Source organism: Octopus bimaculoides, chromosome 4, assembly GCF_046866305.1.
Source record: "Octopus bimaculoides isolate indiv1 chromosome 4, ASM4686630v1, whole genome shotgun sequence".
In the NCBI taxonomy this organism is placed as follows: domain Eukaryota; kingdom Metazoa; phylum Mollusca; class Cephalopoda; order Octopoda; family Octopodidae; genus Octopus; species Octopus bimaculoides.
The window spans coordinates 26,279,420-26,292,497 of NC_142931.1; the positions used below are offsets into that span (position 1 = coordinate 26,279,420).

The 13,078-nt window shown below is 34.7% G+C and overlaps 1 protein-coding gene across 1 annotated transcript; it reads right to left on the minus strand.

The window, feature by feature from the left end:
* Window positions 1-1,888: 1,888 nt before the first annotated feature.
* Window positions 1,889-9,453, minus strand: LOC106883368 (acyl-coenzyme A diphosphatase FITM2). Its single transcript, XM_052966992.2, has one exon. The coding sequence runs from the start codon at window positions 7,802-7,804 to the stop codon at window positions 6,845-6,847; it is 960 nt and encodes a 319-aa protein (XP_052822952.1). The 5' UTR covers window positions 7,805-9,453; the 3' UTR covers window positions 1,889-6,844.
* Window positions 9,454-13,078: the final 3,625 nt, after the last annotated feature.

The following is a 13,078-nucleotide window of genomic DNA, read 5'->3' on the forward strand; positions in this document are numbered from 1 at the left end:
ATTCAGAGGGTCAGCCTTGTCACACTGTCACGCTGAATATCCCAGAGAACCACGTTAAGGGTACATGTGTCCATGGAGTGCTCAGCCACTTGCATGTTAATTTCATGAGCAGGCTGTTCCACTGATCAGATCAACTGGAACCCTCAACGTTGTAAGCAACGGAGTGCCAACAACAACAACATATGCATATATATATATATATATATTTATACATATGTATATGTGTGTATGAATATATGTATCTATGTATGTATAAATATTTATATATATATATATGAGCATAATAATAAACTTAGTATTAACCTTACATCCTTTGTGAAGCAGTATTGCTGTACAACACTTCCATAAGTGGCAGATAGAAGAATGGTCTTTAGAGATATATAGAGGTTAGCTGTGAATAAGCCAGCTTGATGATCGGCTAATAAGTAGTTGCAAACAAGCTGTAGCAGCGTTCACTAGGGTGCAGTGACCTAATGGATAGCATTAGTGGATCTATAGAAAAAAAAAATACAGCAACAACTAAAACGGTACATGCCATATGACTGTTGTGACAAGGCAGATAAAAGCTGTTTTCAAATTCACTTGCTTCTGTCTGTGAGTTAGATTGTTGCAGCCTTCTCCCGCAAGTTGCCACTTCTTTGATATTTTGCTGAGACAAAGAAAGTGTCTGTGCTTGCTCATGACTGCAAGGGCACCTAAAATAAGAGTGAAAGTTTGGTGCATGAGAAGGAAAATCTTTTCTGCTACTGAGTCATACTTGAATATGAATGATGGCTAAGAAATTAAACTCCTATAATAACTAAATTTATCAATATGCAGAAAATAATTTATTCATTATTCTGTATCAGCATATTTAAAAGTGAGGACTGTATTTAGTGAAAAGAGAAAAAGAAAAAATATCAAATTTTCTTACATCATCCTTGTTATCATCATCATCATTTAAACATTCAGTTTACAATGCTTGGATGGGTCAGATGGAATTTATTGAGGCAGATTTTCCATGGCTGGATGACTTTCCTGTTGCCAACATTCACGGATTTCCAAGCAAGATAATTTTCCCCCATGGCTGGACATGGTTTCATCGAAGCTTGGAAATGAAGGACACTCTTTTACAACAATCACATGATATCAAGACAAGGAGACACCAACTTATAGGCACAAAAGTGAAATACTAGTGTAAGGAGGGCTTAGTAGCTAAATAGAAATTATGGTCCCTTAATTCAAAAGAACAAAGTATTTTGTTACAGTAGCTTATACATTGTGAAAGAGAAAGTACTCAGACATCCAAAGCATTTAGTTATTTAACAGGATGACTGACAAGTAGGCATACTAACAGCCAGAAAAAATATATTTCTAATGAAGGCATCAGAAAACCATAAATGTGAAGCATGGGGATTGTTGATTAGACTGCCCCTGTATTCAACTGGATGGAGACCCTTGAAAGGATGAAAGGCAAAGTTGACCTCAGTGGGTTTTGAATTCAGAATATAAAGGTATGCTTTGAAATTTTGGCTCAAGGCCAACAATTTTAGGGAAGGGTTAAGTGAATTACATCAATCCTCGTGTTTAATTGGTACTTATTTTATCAACCTCAAAAGTATGAAGGGCAAAGTTGACCTTGATGAATTTGAACCCAGGACGTAAAGTCAGATGAAATGCTGCTAAGCATTTTGTCCTGATATGCTAATGATTCTGCCAGCTTGCTGTCTTGATGCAACTAAATGTTACAAGACATAACCTACTGGGTGCATTTGGTATTATTGTCATCGAGGAATATTAATAAACTATCGATTATTAAATTGATTGCAAATCTGATACATGAAAGAAGCAAGCAGATAAAGAAAACAAAAGAACTTTTTTTGAAAAACAACACACACATACACAAAAATAATGAATATCAGTGTTCATTAATTTATTAATATAAAGTTATAGATTTAAATGTTTAATCAACAATTTAAGATTTTTTCTTTTTTTTGTGTTAATATTATTAAATGGAAGTGAAAATGATGAGAATATTAACAATTTCAAAAACAATATATAAAATAGTCTTTTTTGAGATATTTTGTTTAATTTTCATCATTTGGAGCAAAAAAATTTCAGTTAAAACACACAACATAAATATTGATCTTCCCCCTACCAAGATGGAAAAAAAACAAACAAACAAGAAAATGGTTGTTGTAATGAAAAGAAATGAGAAAAAAGAATACAAGTCTAAGAGAAAAATAATTTTTTTTTTAAAATAAAGGTCACTTAAAGTGAAACAAAAATGAAAATAGAACTTTTTGTATATTTTAATTTATGAGCTTTTATAATTTCCAGAGAATTTTTAAAAACAATTTTACACCTGTTTTTCAATGTCAGCATGGGATGAATTCAATCAAATAAATAAATTTAGGCGACCTCCTTAATGATAACCATACTAAAGTTAACACGATGTCAGATTTTCAGGTAACTCAGAGTATAAGGTAAATGTTAGTGGCTTATAATATTTAACCACTAACCACACCTTGAGCCAAGGGCTAACTTTTATAATAATGTTTGTAAGTAGGGTAGTGAACAAATTGAAATAGGTGAAGCAACAATGAAAACCATACCACACTTCCAATGATAAATCTAATTATGACACATTGAAGAGAGGGAAAATCTGAAACCAAACACTTAGAGGTTTTTTTCCAAATGCCAATCATTGTAACCAGTGTTGTAGCTATTAGGAGAGCAAGGGGGAGTGACCACTCCCACCAAGCACATTTTTCAAAATTGGTGCCTTTTCAGCAATTGATTTTTGACTCTTTAGTTATCTACATCAGTAGGTGTAAGCTTTGTACACAATGACATTGTTACTGAAATATGATATTAGTGAAAGTAGAATACAATTATGTATAACTAATGAAATATTTCATGTAATACAAGAGAAATTAGTTAAAAATTGTTTGGTATGTATCACGGCACCTTTTTCTTTTCATGTGCTCACTCCCCCTAACTTTAGAACCAGGTCATGCCTCTGATTGCATCATAGAAGGAGAAAAATATCTACTCTTTAATAAGACAAATTGAGACAAAGTCAGGTTTCTTGCTTGCTATTTCATCATCAGCTAAATAGTTGTATTTTATCTCCATAACAGTGATGGCTTGATTGATTTGCAATATAGCACCTCTCTATGTGACTTGACCCCATGTAGTCAAATCTGAGAGGTGAAGCATTCTTAAATCTGACCAAACCATATGAATGCTTCTTTGAAGTTGTAATTGTCTGGCATAGAACTCTGCCAGTGACTTGGCTGCAGTTGTTCAATGTAAATTTTGATACCTCATGAAATACTTTTAAATCTCAACAGCTTCACGTGCTATTAAATATCTGAATGGTTTTTCTACAATGGAGTTGTCTGTTTCTTCTTCATTCCTTCTCAATGTAGCTAATTTGATTTATAGTTGTTTATATGTATTTTTAATTTGCTGTTGCCTATCCCATACTATTTAGATAAATCTGTTGACACATCTGCTTGCATGTAAATGGAAAAAAAAGTCACAGTAATTTAAAGTGGGCAGTGAAAGGGATAATCAACAATGGGGAAAAAAGGGGTTATCATATGGAAAAAAAAATCATGCATTCTATTGATTTCAATTGGTATATAGATAATTTTAAAAAAACTTTTAATATAAGGGCATAATTTCAAGGAAGGGGTATAATGGACTGAATTAATCTTAGAACTTATTTATTTACTGTCTCTGAAAGTATGGAATTATTAAACCTTATTTTGTATTTAAAAAAAAAAAAATTCCCTAATTTTAAGAGTAAATAGTTTCGAATTAATTTTCTTTTGTATCTAAAATATTCAGTTGCATAAATGTTTAATGACTCTGAACAGAATAATAATAATTTCATAGTTAGGCAGAAGACCAGTAATTTGGGGGAGGAGGCTGGTCTGTTTTAATTAGCCCTTTATTTTATCAATCTAAGACAGGCAAACCTGACCTCAGCAGAATATGAACTCAGAACAAAGATCACAATTCATTTTGTTTGATGCTCTAATAATTATGCTAATCCATCAGCCTTTTAATAGTTTCTAATTAGGCACAAAACAAGAAACTGTAGTATAGGAGTGGGAAACACTTGCTTAAATAGAGTACTTGACTAGTACTTTATTGACCCCAGAAGGGTGAAAGGAAAAGTCAACCTTAATGGGATTTGAACTCAGAATGTAAAGAGATGGCATTTTGTCCAATGCTCTTATGATTCTGCCAATCTACCGCCATCATATTGTCAAAATTTTCTATTATTGTGATTACACACATATGAAATTAAAAGGATATTTTAGATTTATAAGAATCTAGTAAAAACTTTACCAAGCCATATAGAAGTTGAAACAAACTGATTTAGATTATTTAACTTTGATTTGAGTAATACTGTATCAAAGAAGCAGGTTCGTACTTGCAATTGAGGTTTTGCTTTGTCAACTGAATTTAACTGAAATATCATCCTTTAGAAAACAAAATATTTCTGTGGAGTTCCATTCCAGGTCTGAGATTTTAGAATCAATAATGTATTATGGTTGAGTATCTAATAAACAAGTTCGGTGTCAATCAGTCAATGTCTTTTCTCTGCTGCCTCACTTGTTACTAAAATGATTTCTCCTACGCTGTTATGCCATCCTCATCTTATGAACCAATTTCTCTACTTCTCATTTCTCAATACTGTCTTTTCTTTTCCAAATTCCTGTATTAAATACTTGACTCCACCACATTCTTTCCTTTCTATCTACTGAAGATAACCAACAAAGCAAGTATTGTCTTGAGTTCTTGGACTCATAGGGCTGATCACCTAGTTTCCATAGCATATAAGTAACTCAGATCACAACATTTCCACTGAATGGGATGTCAGTCTGTGACAGGGTTACTCACTTACAGCTGGGTGGACTGGAGCAATGTGAAATGAAGTGTTTTGCTCAAGAAGACAATGCACTCAACCTGGGAATTAAAATCATGATCACAACATCCTAACCACTAGGCCGTGTGCCTTCATTGAATAACCAATAACAAGTTCTTAAAATATAGACATGCAACAATTCTAATTTCTCTAGCTAGATTTCTCTACCTCTTAATGAAGGAGTACTTAATGTTATGAAGGCTGCTACTCCTGCCAGTGGTCAAAATTTATTTTAACCATAACCATAAACAAAACTATATTTAATAAAACATTAGAGTGTAGACAATGGCCAGTGTGAACTAGGTGCAAGCATGCATGACCGTGTGAATGTTGTTACAATGAATTGTTGCTGTGAGCATAGTGTTGTACATTCACATGACTATGACACTAAATTTTGTTTAGTTTATGTCATCTCTTTGGTCAAATACATTTGATTCAACTCTTAGATAACAGAATCAGAGATATGATTTTATAAGGAGATTTAATTACTGATTGATTGAAATCTCTACCTAAGGGCAGAATATAAATTAAATTGCTTAGGTCATTTTATATTTAGGAAGATGGCATTTTAAAAAAGAAAATATGTTTGCTTCATTAAAAAAAAAAAAAAAAAATTATGTAGTAAATATAATTATATTTATTCCTGTAGAATTAAGTCGGTTGGAAATCTTAGAATTTAGAGAAAAGAAAATAAGGTAAATGGTTTCAAAACATCTTGAACCTGTTGATATAGAGAAAATTTCGACTGAACAAAAAAAAACAAAATAATAAAAAAACAAACAAAAGGAAACGTGTCCCATACACCTGAAAGTTTCAGGCTTAAACAGGAAGGGCGATTTTTTTAAATATCATAACCATAAGTAAGCACAAAAGAAAACACGAACGGAAATATGGTCAGATCTGATGTAGGGTTAAATAACAGCAATCCGGAGTCATTACTATATTGGATCAAATACTAACCTTGTTTACTTCCAAAGTATAATTACAGTTTAGTGCACCCTCTACAACTTTGTCATAACACAATTTTACAGGGGTACATTTTGAAAGTATAGATTACAATATTGTTGACGGAAATTAAAATTGAATTTAAAAAAAAAAATTAGTTAGAAACGAAAGAAAGCCATACGATTATAACCAAAGAGAAAAAAAGTCTGACATTATCTTGGTTTATTATCAACATCAAAATTGGAAGCATGGCAATAACATTTCGAATTTGTGTTTAACCTACTATAAATAATACATATCGAAAGTAGTGCAATAAACGTCGTTTCTTACATCAGTATGCTGTGCAACGATCCTGTATTAGTTATTGAATGGTCGAAAAAAAAGTATGTACTTCTTTTATCGCAATGATATTTTCATAAGCGTACCTCTGCAAAATCTTAAAAAAATATATACACTATTAAAAAAGTGAGGAAGAAACAAAGTTGGGGGCACTAAACTGTAGTTATTCCCTTTCAAAAACATTATTAAATATACATATCTTGGACAACTGAATTGTTGAAGAAAATTTTGTGTTTAAAATAATTTAACGACACTGTTTCAGATTTGTTTGTATTTTCTTTTGATTTTGCATACGTAATATGCCTTATTTTAGTCATGGCTTTTCGGTTTCACACGGACATTTAAAGTAATTAAATAAATATGAAGGATCGCCAATAAAGTTTAGTTGAATTTAATATTTCATTTTGTTTCAGTTGTATTTTAGTTTCACAGTCAGTACCTTTTGGAAATAGACTGAACTTTGTAAACGAAACAGACTTAGAAAATAATTTTTTTTTTTTTCACTACAGAAAGCGGTATCAAGTTTTTGTTGGGAAAGGCTGAAGGGACGAGTCCAAGGTACAATATACACGTCTGATTCCCATTTATTTGCCTTAAGGTCTATTATTAAAGATTGATATAACAACAGAAAATATCTTAGGTCATGTAACGAAAGGGAGTTTGTCCAGGATAAGGAATAGTATACGAATAAGTTGGATAAATGACACGGTAACTAATAAACCAACATATCACAGACACCATCGATGCGGCAACTTTCTCGGCAAGAGAATGGAACCGGTATACACTGGTGATTAGCAACATAAATTCCCAAACAAGTGTAAACAAAGTCAACATAATGATGGCCGCCTTAATATAAGGGGTTAACTTTTCGTTGGCATCCTTAGATAAATTAACTTCCTCAGAACTTACTTTCCGCATCTGTTGAACATCAGGATTCTGTAAAAGTTCGCGTAATCTTCTCCAGTCTTTGAAAACCCGACATTCTTCTACGATGGTTAACAAGTTATGCGTCAGTAAAAACACATGGCCGGATACATCAAATGCAAGCCAAACTCTACCGGCTTGTTTGCATTTATGCCTAGTAGTCAGCTTAATTTCAGTACAGATACCTGTCGTCTGAGCAATATGATCAAAAGCGGTTGTACAAACGTACCACCAAAAGGTGGCAATAGCTAAGCGCAATAAATGCTTTTTAACCAAATTCACATTACACCCAGTGTATACGTAACTCGTTAGCGATATAAAAACGGATAACATCACTACAGTCCATATCCAACCGAAATTAACGAAGAAGAGGTTTAATAAATTATCCCTCCGAGAGAAATACATTGGTGGTACAACAAACAAATCAGCTATCACAGAAGCAACAAAGACACCAACGACATAGATACCGATTTTAACAGAGATATCCATGAGCAAAACTTTGCGACACAGCTTCATGACAACCATAAGTAGAAAATGTCCGACATGTATTGGTTGAGCTAAAACAGGCATCTTGCCACTGGCATTACTTGCTTTCCTCTGTGTGGGCAGTTTCTTAGGTGGTTTTCGACTCTGTATTTGAGAACTGATGCTTTCTCCTTTTGGGACTGCCATATTTCGACGACTTTTTATTTTATTTTAAATAACCAGTCATATAAGAGTTATCTCCCGATGAAGTCCACTCACCCTTTTTCTACCTCCCAAATCTTTTAGTTTTCGTCTGCTTCACTATTAAAAACTTGCCTTAAATCTTTCATAACTATATAAATAACTATTTAAAGTATGAAAAGCTTTAAATGGATATTCGAGCTTGCTACAATTCTTTAAACCGGTAGTTTATTAACAGTGGGCGTTTATACGAGAACGGAAAATAGTGCGTAAGCACCCGATCCAGCTGATAAAACACACACACACTAAATCCACGCTAATTCATAACTAAAATTCTAGTTTCTGCAAAAATTCAGGGAATCTTTATTAGTCCCTGAAAATCCAGTATTCTTTTATGACAGTAAATATTGCGTAGCAACGCACAAGATCAAATTAACTCCCACTATTTCTTTTTCTCGTTGGTATAACTATTAATTTTATGAATATTGATATTTTCCTGTGGAATAATCTGCTAATTTTATCAACTTACAGCAAAATATTCACAGATATCAATGTTAAAACTTTATCGTGTGAGAAGTTAGGGACAACCACAACCATAAATTTTATAAATATTGATACGTTATCGTAATCTTAAAATTTTCTTAGGGGAAAAAATTAATTTGATCAATAAAATTTGGTAGAAAACACAGCAAAAGTGGTGCGCTAACTCTCACACGTGGAAGTATAGGTGTTGTTTATTCTCAACACGGTAAAATATCAAACGTCACTACCAATCTTCCGCGTTGGAGCAAGCACAGAGTCTACTACTTTTGTTGAAATCCATCTTTTTGTTTCCTTTTTACTCGTTGGTATATCTAGTAATTTTATAAATATTGACACTTCAATACTCATAAAATTAGGTACTCCTCGGCCTCCCACCTCATAGCTATTCGTCTCACGCGCTGGCACAGACATGTCCTCCGTCTCTTGTTGGATCATCTTACCATGGCTTTACTCTCATTCGACGCAGCAACTGCGGGCTGGAAGAGGCCGCGTGACAAGCTACGCACCAGATGGCTGGACGTGATTGAGGTAGATCTCCGGTGGTTCAACGTCACCTTGAAGGATGCCGAGGAGCTGGTACGGGATCGCTGGTAAGCACTGATGGACCTAGTCGGCTCTACGCATGATGACGTCTCTGGGACCACTAACCTGGGATGACCCCCAACCTCATCAAGCATGAAGCGAAAGCGAAGCGAGCGTTGTGTAGCGTCTGAAACAAAGAGCTTGCCATCCTTAACTATGCTGCGTTCTAAACGTAACCATCTCGCCATTTTTTTCTTTAAGACCAAAATTTCCACCGTTCTTTTTCTTTAAAAGACATATTACCTAATGTGGCCAGAAGCTCACTATGCTTGAAAAATTAGAGATTGATCTGGGGTCAAACAGCTTAAGTAACTAGTAACTAGATTCGTGTTATGTGTAAAAGCATGTTTTTGTACTGCTGTCGCTAACATGCTAGAAATGGCAGCTGTATTCCTCACCTGCACATAAATTTCATGGCGGAATTCTGGATTAAGTATCTCATATAACCCCTCATATCATTTCTGTTAGTTGGAGTTTTCAGAAAATTTTGGGAATTTGTGTTCTACACACGAGAATTCATACGATTATACCAAAAAATCTTTTAGAACTTTTTTAAACTCTTAAATTCTCCCCATTATCATGGGGAGAATTTAAAAGTTTTAAAATTTCCACTCTTTTTCAAAAATTGTCTTTTTAAAATGCGGACAGTCCAAATCTGTCATTTATTTCTGTTTATAATTTCAAAATAAATTTTGAAATCCAAATTCAAAAAGTTAAAAATATTCGTGCGGACGCATAGCCTATTGTGGATTCTGGGTCGAAACATAACGGATCATAACTTTTTGGCTTTTTTGATATTTTCATAAATTTTTTTGCGAATGTGTTCTACACACTGGTCCTCGTACAATTATGCAAAACAGAAAAAGAAAATTTTCGATTAACATTTTTTAATCCTTCCCCACCATAAATTCTCACAGATGTTCAAATCAGACTTAACTCATATCGATCACACAGGTATTGGAGAGCCTCAAGTCATTGCTAGGATTTATCCACAGTGATTTTAAAAAGGGCATGTAAATGATAATTTATTTTAATAGCATAATTTTTTGTTAGTAAATGCTTTGTTTTCTTATACACACACTCACTAGCTTGGTGCGGAGTGGGTAAGAATTTAAAGAGACTAATGCATCGCACCTTTCCTTGAAAAATGCATATTTTTTGAAAAATTATTTTCGGATTCCTACGTTTTAGATGTCGGAGATTACAAATATGCAAAAAAAAAAAAAAAACCTTCCTATCACACACCCCACCTCCAAATTTTGAACCTTTTCGAAATTTTTTTCCCCTTATGTTTGACGAAAAAAAACAAACTTTTTTGCATGTTCGTAGTCTCCGACATCTAAAACGTAGGAATCCGAAAATTTTTTTTCAAAAAAATGCATTTTTCAAGGAGAGGTGCGAAACTGCATTAGCCCCAATTTTAAAGTTTCTTTTTTTTTTCTATTAAATTCCAGCATTGGGCTACCCTTGGATGCACCATCATTCCATTAAATATGTTTTTGGAGAGAAAAATATTCTTTTCTACTCTAGGCACAAGGCCCAAAATTTTTTGGGAGGGGGGCCAGTCGATTAGCTCGACCCAGTACACAACTGGTACTTAATTTATCGACCCCGGAAGGATGAAAAGCAAAGTCGATCTCGGCGGAATTTGAACTCAGAACGTAAAGAGAGACGAAATACCACTAAGCAATTCGCCCGGCGTGCTAACGTTTCTTATTTCTTTATTGCCCACAAGGGGATAAACATAGAAGGGTACAAACAAGGACAGACAAAGGAATCAAGTCGATTACATCGACCCCAGTTGGCAACTGGTACCTGATGCATCGACCCCGAAAGGATGAAAGGCAAAGTGGACCTCGGCGAAATTTGAACTCAGAACGTAACGGCAGACGAAATACCTATTTCGTTATTGCCCACAAGGGGCTAAACATAGAGGGAACAAACAAGAACAGACGAACGGATTAAGTCGATTACATCGACCCCAGTGCGTAACTGGTACTTAATTTATCGACCCCGAAAGGATGAAAGGCAAAGTCGACCTCGGCGGAATTTGAACTCAGAACGTAACGGCAGACGAAATACCGCTAAGCATTTCGCCCGGCGTGCTAACGTTTCTGCCAGCTCGCCGCCTTGGGAGAGAAAAATATTGAAAAACATCAATAGATGTCAGAGTGACAAAGAAACGAGGAATGCACCAGGTGGCCTTGGGATGTGCTAAAAACAACAGCTAAATCTCTCGTAAATCACAGACTTTTTCGTCTGAAAATTATTTTTAAATCATAAACAGAAACAAATGGCAGATTCAGACTGTCCGTATTTTAAAACTATAATTTTATAAAAATCGACTGGAAATTTCAGGATTTATAGGAGGGGGATGAGGGGAAGGGAATTAAAAAAAAAATTTTTTTTTTTTTTTTTGCATAATCGTATGAACTCCCATATGTAGAAAGAATACAAATTCGCAAATCATTTTCTGAAAATTCCAAAAAGTTAAAAAGTTATGATGGGTTATGTGGAGTGCTTAAACCAGAATTCCGCCAATTTCGTTGTTTACAAACCACAGAAACAAGTGAAAAACAAACATAAGATAAGAAAAATAAATGATGGGGTGGCCTTTTATCATAAGACTACTGGATCAGAATTAATCTGATCATAAATATTTATATTGAAACTTTCTCCTGTGGGAATGTAAAGACAACCGCAACAGCGGTAAAAACCTAATTTTTGTTTTAAATTTTTTTTCTTGGAGTGGCTGTGTGGTAAGTAGCTTGCTTACCAACCACATGGTTCCAGGTTCAGTCCCACTGCGTGGCACCTTGGGCAAGTGTCTTCTACTATAGCCTCGGGCCGACCAAAGCTTTGTGAGTGGATTTGGTAGACGGAAACTGAAAGAAGCCCGTCGTATATATGTATATATATATATAAGTGTGTCTGTGTTTGTCCCCGCCCCCCAACATCGCTTGACAACCGATGCTAGTGTGTTTACGTCCCCGTAACTTAGCGGTTCGGCAAAAGAGACCGATAGAATAAGTACTAGGCTTACAAAGAATAAGTCCTGGGGTAGATTTTGCTCGATTAAAAGGCGGTGCTCCAGCATGGCCGCTGTCAAATGACTGAAACAAGTAAAAGAGAGAGTTCTCGTGGACATAAGTATAAATTCTATGAATATTGACACTTTATCATAGAGTCATCTCGAAATTTTATCAGGAAAAAATTAGTTTCGATCAATACGAAAGGAAAACAACAAATAAACAAATTGTGCGCTGATCCTCGCACGTGGAATTATCGTTATCGCCAACACGATGAAGTATTAACGTTGCTGCCAAGTTTTCGCGATGGGGTAAAGCGCAACGCCCACTACTTGTGTTAAAATTAATTTCAACAACAGCTACATCAATACATAAATTTCGTTATTATAAATGCTAAAAAAGAAGTATTTTACATAATCGAGGCACTTTCTCCTTTTTTTCTTCCTTCCTTCCTCTTTTTTTCTTTCTTGTTTGTGTTTTCTCTTCTCATGTTTGTGTTTTCTTCGGTTTTGGATTTGTATCTTAATGTGGTTTTGTATTATGTACGAGGGAGTGCTGAAAAGTTCCTGGCCTTAAGGTTGTCGCGAAAGGCCTGGTTAGAGATCGGTTCTTTTACAGGGCATGGAAAAACTGAAGGACCGCTGCAATAAGTGGGTGAATCTGAGAGGGGTATAATCATAATTAACCTACCTTCCAGTATTTTCTTCCATCCAAAGCCAGGAATTTTTCAGCAACCCCCTCGTATGTATTATATATGAAATAGAATATATGAATTAGTTTAAATAAAAAGAAAAGCAGATACATATCAAGTCGGCGTTTATGAGCCTTTTCCTGTTGATTTGGAAGATATTCGAAATTACTCTGGATCTATTTTAAAACGGGGGCCACATTTTTCATTTGCTTTTTTCATTTAAAATTTGCTTTAACCCTAACCCTAACCCAACCCTACGGTTAGGGTTAGGGTTAGGGTTAATTGTTTCAGAATCGTTTGTTTATGTAGTCGGCACTTAATGTATATCGGCTGAATGGACGTCAGTGATTGGTTGAAATTACAGAAATACGACAACTTTAACATGGAATAACTTATGGATTTCTTTTTTTTTAAAGAAGACTAAGAGAAAAAGAT